Below are 16,563 nucleotides of genomic sequence, written 5' to 3' on the forward strand. Positions count from 1 at the left end.
GAACCGATGTGAGTAAAACATGCCTCTAGCTCAATGAATTATATTTTTTCCGCAATTGATATAATAACAAAATAAACGGCGAAATGTATGACCTTTTCAAATAATAAGTTTTGTCAGTATTGCATAAAGAATTAATGTTAATTTATCCATCATACTCACTGCGCACCGTCATATACATGGATGACCATTTTCGTTGCCGTTTTCATAATTTTTAAGATTTGGTGCATGACCAATAAACAATAACTTTACCGCAAATAATGTTATGATAAGATTTACAGAACATTTCATATGCTTTCTAAAAATATAAGTTTTATTGATGTATGATATTATACAACCAAGTAATTACGAATTTGGTTTAGCAGGTGTCACTGCACCCCCGTGACGTAAATAGGTGCTAACCGTCGCCTAATTTTATGTATTTCTCAGATCCTATTTTAGCGATCAATTTGTGAGAGGTATCATTTGAAAGCATATTATGCGTACTATCGTTACTTTTTAATAATTTTAGTCGTAATTGTAGAAGTTTACAAAATATTTGACAATATGTGTATTTTTACTGTATATGAATAGCATTCGCACTGATACGAGTGAAACATGCTTCTATCTCAATAAATTATATTTTTCCGCAATTGATATAATAACGAAATGAACCGCAAAATGTATGGCCTTTACAAAAAATGAGTTTTGTTAGTTTTGCTTAAACAATTAATCTTAATTTGTCCACCATACCCACTGCGCACGGTCAATCGTCATATAAACGGATGTCCACCGCCGTTGCCTTAATTTTTTCATCATTTTACAGATTTTATTTTACTGATCAATTAAGTATATAAGTAAATTCGATACGTGATAGATTATATTTATTATGAATATACGACTAGTGAAATAAAATCTGAAAAATCATGAAAAAAGGCAACGCCCGTGGACATCCATTTATATGATGGTGCGCAGTAGGTGAGCTGAACAAATTCAAATTAATTGTTTATGCAATACAAACCAAACTTATTTTTTGTGTAAGTCATACATTTTCCGTTTATTTTGTTATTATTTCAATTGCGGAAAACTATAATTTATTGAGCTAGAAGCGTGTCTTATCAATGCCAATGCTATTCATGCACAATAAAATACACATATTACTAATCAAATATTTTATAAACTTCTACAGTTTCGACTTGAAATATTAGAAATAAAGATAGTACACATAATATGCTTTCAAATGATACCTCTCACAAATGTATCAGTAAAATAGGATCTGAGTAACGTAGAAAATTTGGCGACGGTCAGTCAGCACCCAATATCGTGACAGGGCGCAGTGACCCCTACTAAACCAAATTCGTAATTACTTGGTCATATATTATCATACACCAATAAAACTTATATTTTTAGAAAGCGCGTGAAATTTCGCGTAAATTTTATAATAACATTAATTGCGGTAAAGTTATGGTTTATGAAGTTAGAAGCATTTTTTATCTGTATATGTGCAACTCGTGCTCGAAAAAAAACTCATGTTTTCAAATATTTTGTAAACAGCTACCTTTATAACTATAGTTATTCAAAAATAATTATAGTAGGTTTAATTTGCTTTCAAATGATACCTCTTACATATGGATCCGTAAAATAAGAACTTAAAAATATTGAATACTTTACTACGGTCAGCGCTCATTTTTATGCGACCGGCGGAGTGACCACTACGAAACAAAATTCGTAATTTAATGGTTAATATCTGGGCGACCGAGCTTCGCTCGGTTCTATTTTAATATATCACGTCTTTAGATAAAAAAAAACTCTTATAAATACAAAAACAAAAAAAAAGACAAAAAACAAAAACTTAATTTCTGGCCGGGATTCGAAACCCTGACACCTACGATCTATCTGCGTACATTAGACCGACCTCGTGCGACTGAGCTAAGCGGAATCGATGCGCGCGCGGCGAAATTAAGGACCATATTTTACGTTTACAAATGCGAAAGAAAAACTCATGAAAACTCGAAAATTCGCGTTTTCCGGGATCTAAGGCTACGCTAGATCGATTTTTCACCCCCGAAAACCCCCACAAAACAAATTTCAGCGAAATCGTTAGAGCGGTTTCCGAGATCGTCGGTATATATAAATAAATATATAAATAAATAAATAAATAAATAAATAAATATACAAGAATTGCTCGTTTAATAGTATAAGATATTATCACTTACCAATAAAACTTATATTTTTAGGAAGCTCATGAATAGTCGCGTAAATTTTATAATAACATCAATTGCGGTAACGTTATTGTTTATTGACTTAGAAGCATTTTTTACCAGTACTTGTGCGATTCATGCTCGATAAAAAACACATATTTTCAAATATTATGTAAACAGCTACCTTTAATACAATAGTTATGTGTAAACAATTATAGTAGGTTTAATTATCTTTCAAACGATACCTCTCACATATGGATCCGTAAAATAAGACCTCAAAAATATTGAATACTTTACTACGGTCAGCGCCCGTTTATGCGACCTGGAGGATAACCCCTGCCAAACAAAATTCTTAATTACATGGTTATATATTATCATATACCAATGAAACTTATATTTTTAGAAAGAGCATGAATAGACGCAAAAATTTTATAATAACATCAATTGCGGTAAAGTTATTGTTTATTGAGTTAGACGCATTTTTTACTAGTACTTGTGCAATTCATGCGCGATAAAAAAACACATATTTTCAAATATTTCCTAAATGGTTAATTTTATGAGCATAGTTATTTGAAAACAATTAAAGTAGGTTTAATAAGCTTTCAAATGACACCTCGCACGAACAGATTGGTGCCATAGGACTCGAGATGTGAATAAATATCTATGATGGTCGGTCGCCATCTTTCCCCCCCTTTTTCTCGACCCGTCCCCCCGTCCTTAAACTAAAACAGGTCAATTCGTAATCTGGAGAGAACGAGGAACATATCCATACCTGTTTTAGGTATTTAGAAGAGATGTCGACGAAAATCGTGAAGGAGACGACTTGTGGCCAAATTGGCTCTAGACTATAATAACTAAACTGTGCATTTTTACTTACGTTTACTAAGTTAAATAACCAACTAAATATTCTAAACTAATCAATGAACTAAATACCACTACAGACTCTACAGATTCTAGATAATTATTCACTATTACAAATCTGCTTTCTTTTATATTTCATAAAATGGTAGCACCTGATCGAAATAAACCTGATACCGTAGCTTGAAAAGGGCGTTGCAATCTGTGTTGCATTACTTCCTTCCCTTGTCAGCTACGTGGCAAAGTATGTCACTCTCACATAGATCTGTTTAGCCATCAAAGTGCTGTTTCTCGGACATTGCACGATAAATCGTCTGAAATAGACGCTAAGGCCAGTAGTAGTAGTATAACCTGTTTAGGCTCTCTCATAAGCTAATGTGTTACTATTTACCTTTTAGCTCCACTAGTACTGGAAGCACTCGACGACCGCGTGGTCATCTTAGCCACGCTGTTGCCTTCTTTCGTACACGTTCTGACCAAAATGTCATTAGCCTCTCGACCGTTCAGTTCATCCATAGTTTTGCCGAACAGTATTTTAAATGCTGACTTTGCTTCCTCTGATATACAGTCCGGCAACAATGTTATTCTTCTTTGTGGATCGATTTTTGACATTGGGTTATAATATGGACCTGTAGACAATTGTAATAGTTCAATATCTAACGGTTTAAAATAGGTGTCACAGTATTGTTATTTTATTATACTTAATTGAGACAGGCGTCATCCAACGGACATTACAATATCAAGCACTAGGACCTTTATGTTACACCTTGTATTATTTAACAGATTTCAAGTACAGTTACACAAATATTTATAATTTTATATTGTCAATATAAATCTTCTATTGATTGTGTCTTCATTTGAAATATTCATATATGGCATATCAATGTAAGGTTGTAAAAAAATATTTGCACATAATGAAAATGAGAATAATGAGTTTGATATTTTTTACCGATCGCATTTTGGTGAAGGAAAACATCGTGAGGAAACCGGACTAATTCCAATAAGGCCTAGTTACCCTTTGGGTTGGAAGGTCAGATGACAGTCGCTTTTTAAAACTAGTTCCTACGCCAAATCTTGGGATTAGTTGTCACAGCGGGACCCAGGCTCCCGTGAGCCGACGCAAAATGCCGGGATAACGCAAGGACGATGATGATGAATGAAAAAGAGGATAATGTTGTTAAACACATACCTGACTCATCCACCATGTCAAGTGTTTTTCTTATGTAAAATCCGCATTTGTTGACCGTATACAAGAAAATTACTGGTACACCTTTTGAGAAATGTGCTAATAATCTCACGACATCTTTCAGAGGAATTTGGAGTGCCACATCGCGGGATTCATCTTTAAGTGAAGGAGCAACTATTTTAACCCCTTTGGATGATATAGTGACCTGCAAAAGTCATAAAATTGTACTGAAACTGATAAGCATACACAAATTACAAAATACGGAACAATTATTTATTAATATACCAATTTAACAGAATAAGATGCTCAGATGTTAGATAAAACCGGCCAAGAGCGTGTCGCGCCACGCTCAGTGTAGGGTTCCGTAGTTTTCCGTATTTTTCTCAAAAACTACTGAACCTATCAAGTTCAAAACAATTTTCCTAGAAAGTCTTTGTAAAGTTCTACTTTTGTGATTTTTTTCATATTTTTTAAACATATGGTTCAAGTTAGAGGGGGACACACACTTTCCTTTAGGAGCGATTATATCCGAAAATATTAATATTATAAAAAAACGATTTTAGTAAACCCTTATTCAATTTTAAATACCTATCCAACAATATATCACACGTTGGGGTTGGAATGAAAAAAAAAAAACAGTCCCCACTTTACATGTGGGGGGGGTACCCTAACAAAAAATTTTTTTCCACTTTTTATTTTACTACTTTGTCGGCGTGATTGATATACATATTGGTACCAAATTTCAGCTTTCTAGTGCTAACGGTGACTGAGATTATCCGCGGACGGACGGACGGACAGACAGACTTGGCGAAACTATAAGGATTCCTAGTTGACTATGGAACCCTAAAAAAGACAAAAGTAACTGATGACTTTCGCTTTGCTCTGAGCATGAAATGGAGACGGGCGGATTACGTGGCAAAGCTAAATGATGACAGGTGGACAGGAAAGGTTACCAAGTGGAAAGGGCCACAGGGCTCAAGAAAGAGAGGACATCCACTATCCAAATGGCAGGATGACATTGTGGCTACTGCAGGCAAGGAATGGCAAAAGATAAAGTAAAATGGAAACAGCTGGAGGAGGCTACAGAAGAAAATCAATAATAATAAAAAACAAATAAAGAACAGAAAATCATTTATGTAGAATAATAAAGCTTAAATAAATAAATACCAATTTACCAATTATCTTTAATATATTTCATATCTTATCTGTCAACTTGTCAACAGTAAATGTTTTGATGTAATTTTTTTTTCTAAATTGATGTGAGAGTAGAAACTCTACTAAGGTACAGGGGGTTTTTTCGACTGGCTGGTAATTTCAACTAATTAATCTTTTTTCCATGGTTTACAATTTTTACATTATTAAATGTGAGTGTGCCAGGGAAAACGTCCCACTTTTTCAATTGCTATAAAGCCGCTTTGTCAGTTTATTCATATAAAGATACAAGTATATCTCACAAAGTGGGACGTTTTACTAAACACAGTCACAAATAGTGTCCACTGGTCACTTATGGCCACTCTTTGATTAGATTAAAAGTAAATTGTGTGACATTTGAATACAATTTCTGTTACTAGTCCTTTTGCAACTAATTCATGTTTGAAAAAATGGTTAATCGTAAACAAAAAACAGTCAACAAATGGATAAACAAGTATCCTTGCCTTACTTACGACGAAAGCAACTCAACAATATACAGATCATTTCAGTTTAATCAACAGTCAATAAAATTTAAACGTTCCAACTCTATTGGAGTTTGATTTTTGCCATGAGCAATTCTGCCCTCTGCATATGGCATTTGATGCCCCTCTTTACCTTACTTATTTTTTATTTATTAAAACCTAAACTTTACTACTTACCTTTTCTTTTGGAGTATATTTATATGAGCCAATTCTGATGGTGCGGCATGTGAGTGATGCAACTGCATCCTGCATGGAACTTTGGCTCATTTCGTCTCTGCTGCCATCTAAAATTATTGTTTCTGTTAGTTTATCCACATTTATAGAAATAAGAAACATCTAGTGTTCAGTGATGAGCAATTTTTTTTTCTATTGGGGGCCAAAATATGAAGTAATTTTAGCCTTACTTGGGTCAATCTACAGCAAATATGCAATTATAAATATCACACACTATATTGAAGGACTGGCGATGGGTCAGATATAATCCTTCTGCGGGCCATACTTTGGCCACCACTGATCTAGTTAAATTGGTATAGGTAGCCTACTGCCAATGTTCAAAGGTGTGTATAAAACCCAGTTGTTGATTATTGTTTCTCCCTATTCAGTATCAACCATTCATAAGGCAAACTGTAGTGAAGTTTTGTAAGATGTTGCTGAATTCTATGAATAAGGCTATCTTTTGGATTTAACTTTTGCTCAGATACTGAAAAACCTAATGCACATTTTTTGTATGTATCCATTTATTACATTTCCACCATTATATCACACAAATTATTACATCATGCAAGACTTTAGCTGCATCATTAAATATCATATGATTATGTTAAAAGCTGATTAATATTAGAATTAGGGCAATTAATTAAAAGACACATGGCGATTTATAAGAGTTGAAATATATTATTGCAATATAGTAAGGCAAGGTGTGCTCCTATTAATAGCTACCAAGCGACTTAAATACAAACAAAGTCCTTAAGATTAGGAACTATGGGCTGTTGTTTTTTATTCAATAGTTTACATGTATGAGAGAGAAAGTATAACAATATACTTGTTAAGAGTAAGACAGATTTAGTTTTGTGAATTCCAACACAATTTGTGTCTTTAACATGTCAAATGCAGCAAATTCACGATACATACAGTAAACCACTGATTTAAACTTTCACGATTATTACACATAATTATTTTTAAAATCAAAAAACATCGCAATTTCAATCGGGACGAAGGTTTTAGGATCTCATCCACATGGAATCCTGTCATTAATAAGTGTAAGCCGAGAATAATATCGACAGTCGTTAAATCGAATATCGTCAGTGTTGTATGTCGACAGAGTAACATCCCTAGTGCGCAAACAGTTCAAGTTGATAATCAAAACCAAGTGCGGGTAGTTCGAAAAACTCGTCAGAAGGTGTTGATGTCATTTCAAGCCAGCTGTCAGAGGTCAGTTTTATACGGTGTTGATGTCATTTCATCCTACTATATCCCACCCTACAAATAAGTTTGAATTTTTCTTAAACTGGAATCAGAGTACAAAAACGTGTGAGCCTTCGTCAGCTTATAATTGCGTGCAGAAAAGTTAGTTTGTTTTGTTTTCAGTGCAATTTCACATAAATGGAAAATATGTATGAACTTTAAAATTACTACTGGGACATTACATACTGGACTGGGATGTTACATACACAAAGGCAACAGCTTTTTAGAGTGTTCACTGTATTCTAAACAAGTCACTTCTTTGTTCACAATATATCTTACATGTTTTACTTTATATTATACCCGACGACGGATAAAAGCACGCTAAAGTGCAAAAAATCTGACATTAGGTGAGCTTTTATAACGATTTTTTGTGATGTTTATGTTTGTAAAATAGGTTACAATTTTCTAGTTGAATAAAAAGTTTTAATTAACACTCAGTATTTTTCGTAACCAATCTAGCGTATTCAACATAATTACGCGTTAAATTAAGCTTCTTTCGCCAATGTGGACACATTTCAGTAGCTATATAAACGTATAACTCACTTAGCGGCGTAACACATAACGTGTTTTCTTTAAAATAGCGTAACTATAAAAAATAAAGATTAATATACCTTTATTAAGGTGAATTTCTCTTTTAGGAAGCATTTCAAGTGTTTAATCGATGTTAAATTTTAATTTCGTTTCTTATATTCATGACGTGCTCGCCTCGCTAAACTCAGCAATGGAGATGACTTTGACGTTTCTGTCGCAAGCGGCACTGTAGTGGCGCGCGCATAAACGTTTTTAAACCGGCAACACTAAAAATCACTAGTGCTGCGACGTAACTAACCGAAAACCGGTAAAATCTCTTTGAAGTGTTTGATAACATAGCACTGTCTCTTTCACTCCTCCTAACAAAATTGTTATTGTTAATACACTGTTAAGGCATTTCGGTCGCTAAAAAAAAGCGGCAAATTTAATTTAAAAAAAAAATCGGATGCCCATAGAAAACTTTAATTTCGTTCCTAATGATCCTATAGCTGATTTTTGAGTCATTGGAATTTAGATTCTATTCTAATAACTGAAATTTGACTGACGTAATCGGCCGACACTCCAAAGGCACACGATAGTACTCTTTATTATACTGTGCCAAAGGATAAAAAGTTTTTGGGTTTAATGAAATTGTTCCAATTTTTTCCAATTTTGGTCTCACTTTTGATATTAGACAGTTCATCTTTGTCATCCTACTTCTATGAGATCGAAATTTCTCAAAGGAAAATGTTAGCTAAACCAGGTCCAATACAAGCTTTTAATGCTGGATATGATTGATTGGCATATTTTTTGTCAATAATGAACTTTTTCTGGCAACACTGATCTGGACAATGGAAATACACATAACCGTGCAAACTATCGGTCGACGGACGCGGACGTGGCCTTGAGCGCACGGACGTCCGATCGAAATCTGGCTCTCTGGATGTTTTGTTCTCGCATGTAGGTATGTTTTTTTTTCCAAAATCTATAAACATCAATCTTCATTAATTTGAAATCGAGGAAATGTCTTCTGAGACCATTTTCGCGTAACGGCACTGGATCTGGTAGCTGCCCTCTCTGACCCGCTATCAAAATGCACACAGTGTACAGTATAGGTTCATAAATAGATATCGAATTAATATTTGTTTAAACAGATTAATGATCACTTACCATCCATTTGATCAATCCCAATGCCGCTGTCAGGTGTCCCGCTTTCTATTTCGCTCATCGAGGGTTCCTTCATCATTATGGAATGTTCATGCTAAAATAATAATGAAAGAATAAGAGAAAAATCTTTGGCACACCATTTCAGCAATCTTTTTATCGTTATTTGAACGAGAAAATAGTGAATAGCTTTTTCCCCTCACTAGCTCGGAAACACGTGTTTTGTCCTTTAATACCAACGGGTAAAAGCGCATTTTATCCACTAGTGGATAAAGTAATTTCACCTTTAATATAGTCAAATTTTCTGCTTTACAATTATTACATTAAGATGTTTTACCACATGTGGAACTACTGGAAGCAGTGATAAACGCGTTTTTTGCGTTGTACTGGGTTGAAAAACTCGCAATGTTCAGGATTCTATTTTCAAACCACTCGCTTTGCTCGTGGTTCAACTATAGAATCCTTTCACTTGCCCGTTTTTCTATTCTACACTCGTCGTTAAAATACAACTTTGCCCCCTTATATAACAAATAACTATAGATTAGCTTCCTCGTCCTTAGTGCGACTAGGGACTAAAAGATGTCATTTCCTTCTCATTGGCTTATGTGTACATGTACGGACAAATCAGAGCTTAATAATGCGTTTATTCAAAACATTTTATGTCAAATGTATAGTATCGTTACTATGATCAATGAATCTGTAAATAATCTTTACTATAGATAAATACCTGGTTGCTCAGACAAGAACTATTGGAGTCTTCTTCGTCAGAGCTTAATGTCAGTATAACAGGTTCCGGATCTGGCTGCTTCCCTCTCGGCTTTCTAACTCTGGGTGGCTTTTTGTCTTGAACAGGCTGTATAAAAACATATAACATTTATTATTTTTCTGAATAAAAACAGGTACACCATCTGACCGCCAAAATAACGTTAATAAAGTTCAATAGGTGAAAGTATATTATTTATCCACACTTTTTGAAATACCAACATTACCAACAATAGGGAAATTGTCTTACCGTTTTACTATTTAAATTCTTTACTGTAGTCTTTAATAAATTTAATTTAATTCCATCGCCACAGCTGAAACAGGATTATTATTAATTACATAATTTTCAAACAAACCTATACTTGAAAAGTTTAAAAAAAATCTTTTCATAAATTTAATATACTCACTTTTGTTTTTCTAAAATTAATTTCTCGGGGTCCTTTTTCTTTTGTTCTACTTTCTTACTTGTTATTGGTACACTTTTAGGTTCTTCAGTAAATACACGTTTACATCTGCAAAACAAAAACGGTTTAGTAAAGAACTAACGTAAAGTGCTAGTTCTAGGTGGTAAGCTAAAATCATTCCCTAAAATAAATTGTTATAAATGATGCCCCTGCATGCCTTTTGATTGACATCGGTAGTATGTTCATCGAAACTGATCAGACACTGTGGCGCTCAAAACATACAATAACTGGAGTTATTAAGCAAGGTTCGGACTCTCCCCCGATGGGGCGATTCCGGCAACTTTCGGATCGCATACGTTTTTTTTTTAAATCTTTATTTAACGAGCTTAGTCTAAGAGTCAATGTAGCACCATTGTACACATTGGCTAGCATATGATACGTAGCATATTAGGATTGGTACAACTTGACGTCCCTTTGCGTGTGCTACCACAGATTGATAAATAGCCGAAAGATTTATTCTGTGTGTCATAATGTATTTTCATGATGTTGTCTCTATCACACCATGTCTCGTAAAATTAACAGTTATGTATAAAATAAAAATATATAAACCTTTCGCAGCGACTGAAGTCGAAACCGGTGTAGCCGCACGTTTTGCAGAGCGCAAGCATGCCGTCCACGTAGCGCGGCGGCGGCGTGTGCGCGGGAGATTCTGGGCTTTGACTCGCTGCAAATAATGGACCATTTAGGAAACTGTTACATCTATAAATGAGCATTTCTTTTTTTGCTAATAATTTTTTTTTTATTGTTTTAGGGAATTTTAGGTAAATTGTACTCAGAATCACGAGTACTTTCAATCTCACTGGAAGACAAAAAGTGTCCCAGAATTTCCATACATTTTTTTTACTTTCCTCTTTTGGTACCCCATACAACATGTACGGAAAATGGTAACAAAATAAGAAAAAAATGTATGTGACAATTTTTTTAACTACTAGGATTGAAAAGGCTAGTAATTCTGAGAAATAGAAAATAAAGGAAAAATGGAAAAATATTTTTTTTTTTTAATTTAATATCTCACTTCATAAAAAAACAAATGGCAAAAAAAAAAAAAAAAAAGAAATATCAAGTAGAGTGATTAAGGTTTGCTAAAATCGTATCGTTCGATAACAAATGCGCGGACCCGCTGTCCGAGCGAGACAACGCATAGCTTTCCATCACAGAAAGGTCCTTATTATTCAAGTGCAGAGAGTGCAGTAAGGAACTTTTAATCGGAAATTACAACAGAAAAATCGCCTTTTTCGCAGATAAAGCATGAGCACGATCAGCGTATATACAATTTGTATGAAAACCTAAATAAACGAGACCATAAACGACTAAATCCGAGGGTTTATCGCGAAAAGCATATTTTAATTATCTGTTTTTCTAATGCTCTTCTCTCTTCCACTCTTAGTTTTTGTGATAGGGTCCGAGGACGAGAGCGTCAATGATGGGATCCATGGTGTTTTTATAACTACGCCTAGTTAACAACCAACCAATACACTTACATATTTTTGTAGTTATACTTTCTTACCTGTTTCTGGGCATGACGACTTTTCTGGGGTAGACATTTCGCTGCTTTGAGGTTGCAAAGACACACTAGGCGAACTTCGACTGCTTATATCGCCAACTAGCATCTGTTACGAACAAATATATTTTAGAATGAAACCAGTGGTTTTAAAATAACATGTTAGTTCACTAAAAGTATACATGTAAGAGTATGGTTACCCAGTCGTATAAGTTGTATTATAAATTCTGTTGTGTAAGTCATAAATATTATTTGACTTACCGGATGATTCTCCAACAAGTCTTCAATTCTGGAAGTAGAGCCAACTGACACAAAGTAATCTATCTCGCTGCTTGTGTTTTGCATACATTGTATATGAGTATCTTCGGAAAATGGAACATTCACCTAAAAAACAGATGGTCATTTTACATTTAAATGATTAGTTGAATTTCGTTTAATTGAAAAACACACCAAAAACGCTTCTCAAGCGGAAAGGTTCTAATGGGATACTAAAATTGATTTAGTATAAAAAAAATGAAATACCTGTTCTAAAACCTCTTGAAGCGTACAACTTTCTTTTGGCAGTGTAAATGTGATTAGTCTCTGTTCACCATTTTGTAGGAATATCAACATTTTAGCTGACTGAGGTTCAGATGACTGCTCTGATGGACCACTTGGTGGCTCATTGTTGTCTGTGGATAAAATAATCTATGAATAAAGTAGCCTTACCACGAGCTTGACACTGACGTATTGACTAGCGAGTGCGTAACTTATCAATTTATCAATTATTTATTAAGGCTAAATTGAATTGTATTCTTTACTAACTTAAAATTAACTTTAACTGAAATGACATTCGTTGTGTAGAAATATTAACTTTAAATCTAGTTTTAGATCTTAGCTTTAGATATATTGCAATGCCCTCACAGGGTGTGTTGAAACTATTCACATGTATACTTATTAAGACCTTTGTAACACACATTGCAAAATAAATGAAATGAAATGAAATAACATAATTTCTTGTTTGACGACCGGTCTGGCGCAGTCGGTAGTGACCCTGCCTGCTACGCCGCGGCCCCGGGTTCGAATCCCAGTAAGGGCATTTATTTGTGTGATGGGCACAGATATTTGTTCCTGAGTCATGGATGTTTTCTATGTATATAAGTATTTATATATTATATATATCGTTGTCTGAGTACCCACAACACAGCCTTCTTGAGCTTACCGTGGGCCTCAGTTAATCTGTGTAAGAATGTCCTATATTTATTTATTTATTTAATTTCTATGCATCTCGATCGTACTAACATTGTTATCGATTCGAGCGAGATGTACAGAAAGGAGGTTGCTCAGACCAAAGACATACATATGTAACTCCGTATAGACGGATAAGTCTAAGAAAAAAACGTACCTAAGCCCTAGAGGAAAAGGTATGGTGGCCTTAATAGCGTTACACCTTTGGGGAACGCTCGGCTAGATGGCGCTAATATTAATATTTGACATTTTAACACATATCAAGCTAAAAATATGGGTCAAATTGTCAAAACCGAGGTTCAAAAGTTTTAAGCTTGTGTCGAGAGATGGCGTCTATGCACTGTGATTACACATTTTACTTTGACAGTAACTCTCTATAATACTCGATCCTCTTTGCTCAGACTAAAGCACTGGTGATAATAATTACTTACAAAACACGTATGGGTACCTTATGGTGATCTGAGCTTACGTCGCATAACATAATAATAGTGTAAGCCGCCGCCACGATAAAGGTACCTCTACCGATAGGTTACATATCTATCCCAGTCAAACAATTATTACAAAAAAAAATATGCCTGTAAAATTATTTTTTTCTACTCCCGAACTGTTATTCGTCATTTACAGGGTCGTGCATAGAACTTTAAAACATAAAAGTATATTCCCCAAAGCCAGCGTCCGCCGGCTTTCCGCGCATGCGCGCAGTATCAAAAAAACTGAAAACGCATTGTTTGGCTCTGTAACCATGGCAACGCATTGTTATAACGATACTGCGCGCGGGAAGGCTTTGGGTAGCTGAGCTGACAGTGCAAACCTTTGCGTCAAAATACAGGAAACAGTGTGAATTTCACGAAAGTTATTCAAGAAAACTATTAAAAACTAAGTGCATGGTCGTAGAAAAAGTATTGTATGCAACGGTGTTTAACTGAGTCAAAAAATACTCGTGGCGTCTTAAGAGGCCTTATTCCTAAAGACGAGCGTTTTTTGCAAAATGGAACCTTTTTCATTCAAAATTATAAAGAAACTATAAATGATTATTAAAAAAATGATAATGTTCCTAAAAGTACATATCTTAAGCTAGAAAATCATTTGGTACTACTTTAAAATACGTCTTTTTATACTTCCGAAAAATCAGTTTTTTCGGAAGACGTTTTCAAATTTCGTAGTGGGATAGCTCGTTTAGAATCGTGATTGTGCTGTTAAAAATGTTATTTGGGGTAATAAATGATCACAATCCTATTTGTTATATCCTGTACGAGTTAGCTAATACTTTGACATTTTAAGATTTACTTGAAATGGTGGATAAATAACCTTCCGTATCCTCCCCATTTTTTCGATAAAAAGAGGTTTACATTATGTATTTTTCCTGCGATTCCTGCATTTTTTGTAACTCTTAAATAATATTATCCTAAACTAGAACTTCTTATTGACCTATAAGAAAAAATCATACATATAAGACATACCTTTCTGTCGATAGATATGTTTTTAAAACACCTAAAATTCGAATAAAAGACACTGTGCTAACGCGAGCCCGCTCAGTCTGCGCCGAGCGCTCGAAGACAACGGACCTGCGTTTGATCGTCCGGCGCACCTAGCTTTCGTAAGCAGTTCGATAGTTCCGAGAAGTGCCGTAAACTGCGACTAAACAAATCTTGATCCTTTTTACACCTTATGCAATTTTAGCATTCGACATGCTTTTCATATGATTTTGGATTTTAAGTTATACGTGAACTTTGTTGAGAGTTTGAATTATTATTATATTTTGGGACCAGGATGAGGTTCTGGTTCTCATGATGATGGAGTCAGGCAGGAGATGTTCAACAGAACTGCTATTCTACTTATCATAACTCGACCATGTTTGGGCTCATTAGATTTGGGCTGATGAGCACCATCGATCTAGATGAGGTCCAAGGTCTCATGATGGAGTCAGGAGGTGGTCAACAGAACTGCTATTCTCCTCATCATAACCCCATCATGTTTGGGCTCATTAGATTTGGGCTGACGAGCACCATCGAACTAGATGAGGTCCAAGGTCTCATGACGGGGTCAGGAGGTGGCCAACAGAACTGCTATTCTCCTCATCATAACCCCATCATGTTCGGGCTCATTAGATTTGGGCTGACGAGCACCATCGGACTAGATGAGGTCCAAGGTCTCATGATGGAGTCAGGAGGTGGTCAACAGAACTGCTATTCTCCTCATCATAACCCCATCATGTTTGGGCTCATTAGATTTGGGCTGACGAGCACCATCGAACTAGATGAGGTCCAGGGTCTCATGATGGAGTCAGGAGGTGGCCAACAGAACTGCTATTCTCCTCATCATAACCCCATCATGTTCGGGCTCATTAGATTTGGGCTGACGAGCACCATCGAACTAGACGAGGTCCAAGTTCTCATGATGGAGTCAGGAGGTGGTCAACAGAACTGCTATTCTCCTCATCATAACCCCATCATGTATGGGCTCATTATAAATAAGTGGAAGGTCGTTAATAATAATAAATGTTTTATTAGGGTACCCCTACATGTAAAGAGGGGGCAGATATTTTTTTTCATTTCAACCCCAACGTGTGATATATTGTTAGATAGGGATTTAAAAATGAATTAGGTTTCACTAAGATCGATTTTTGATAATTTTCATATTTTCGGAAATAATCGCTCCTAAAGGAAAAAAAGTGCGCACCCCCCCCCCCCCCTATATAACTTTTGAACCATATGTTTAAAAATATGAAAAAAATCACAAAAGTAGAACTTTACAAAGACTTTCTTTGAAAATTTGTTTTGAACTTTATAGGTTAGTTTTTGAGAAAAATACGGAAAACTACGGAACCCTACACTGAGCGTGGCCCGACACGCATTGACAGCTTCTTTTTTTTCTTTCTGCATATATTTCTTTCCGCTTTTAAGTTTGTTGTAAATTTATAAGACTGCTTGCACTTACATTGAGATTATAATTACATAATGCTATTAAATTAAATCTAATGAAGCGTTGTTTTATTTCCTAAATCTCAAAACCCTTTAAATCGAATATGTATAGTAATGAGCAAATATTTTACCGCAGGCTTTCCAAACCGACGATGCTTGATCAGCTACTTTTAGAACGAACATGTACATATTTTGATTTTCACCCTTTAAAATGTTTCTAAGACGCAATGTTTTGCAAATTTGGTCACGTTATGCACAGTTAAACTGTGGAATGAATTGTCGCCAGCGGTATTTCCGGACCAATGCGACCTTCAAACCTTCAAGAAAAGAGCGTACATCCATCTTAAAGGCCGGCAACGCACCTCCAACACTTCTGGTGCTTCTGGTGTCCATGGGCGGCAGTGATCGCTTACCATCAGGCAGCCTATCTGCTCGTTTGCCTCCTATCCCATAAAAAAACGTTTAATATTTTTTAAGAAAAAAAAACCGCCGCCTTTCGGGTTGTGGTGAAAGCTACTTGCGAATGTTGGATTATGTAGAAATGTGTAGGTATTTTTTAAAACTGCTTTTAATGCTCTAATTATTTGATGGCAACACAAATCAATATACGTATAACGCTAAGGTTTGAGGAGTTTCTCAATTCCTCATGAATCCGA

General features: G+C 35.3%; 1 protein-coding gene across 1 annotated transcript in view; it reads right to left on the reverse strand.

Annotated features, from left to right (window-relative positions):
- Nucleotides 1–16,563, reverse strand: part of LOC125226181 — a 39,129-nt gene that overhangs the window by 8,992 nt on the left and 13,574 nt on the right. Inside the window, 11 exon segments of the mRNA XM_048130094.1 lie at nt 3,427–3,664; nt 4,225–4,426; nt 6,072–6,178; nt 9,039–9,129; nt 9,760–9,885; nt 10,045–10,108; nt 10,202–10,306; nt 10,808–10,922; nt 11,766–11,868; nt 12,021–12,143; nt 12,282–12,430. Coding sequence (XP_047986051.1) covers nt 3,427–3,664; nt 4,225–4,426; nt 6,072–6,178; nt 9,039–9,129; nt 9,760–9,885; nt 10,045–10,108; nt 10,202–10,306; nt 10,808–10,922; nt 11,766–11,868; nt 12,021–12,143; nt 12,282–12,430 — 1,423 coding nt within the window.

Source organism: Leguminivora glycinivorella, chromosome 5 (assembly GCF_023078275.1).
Source record: "Leguminivora glycinivorella isolate SPB_JAAS2020 chromosome 5, LegGlyc_1.1, whole genome shotgun sequence".
Classification (NCBI taxonomy): domain Eukaryota; kingdom Metazoa; phylum Arthropoda; class Insecta; order Lepidoptera; family Tortricidae; genus Leguminivora; species Leguminivora glycinivorella.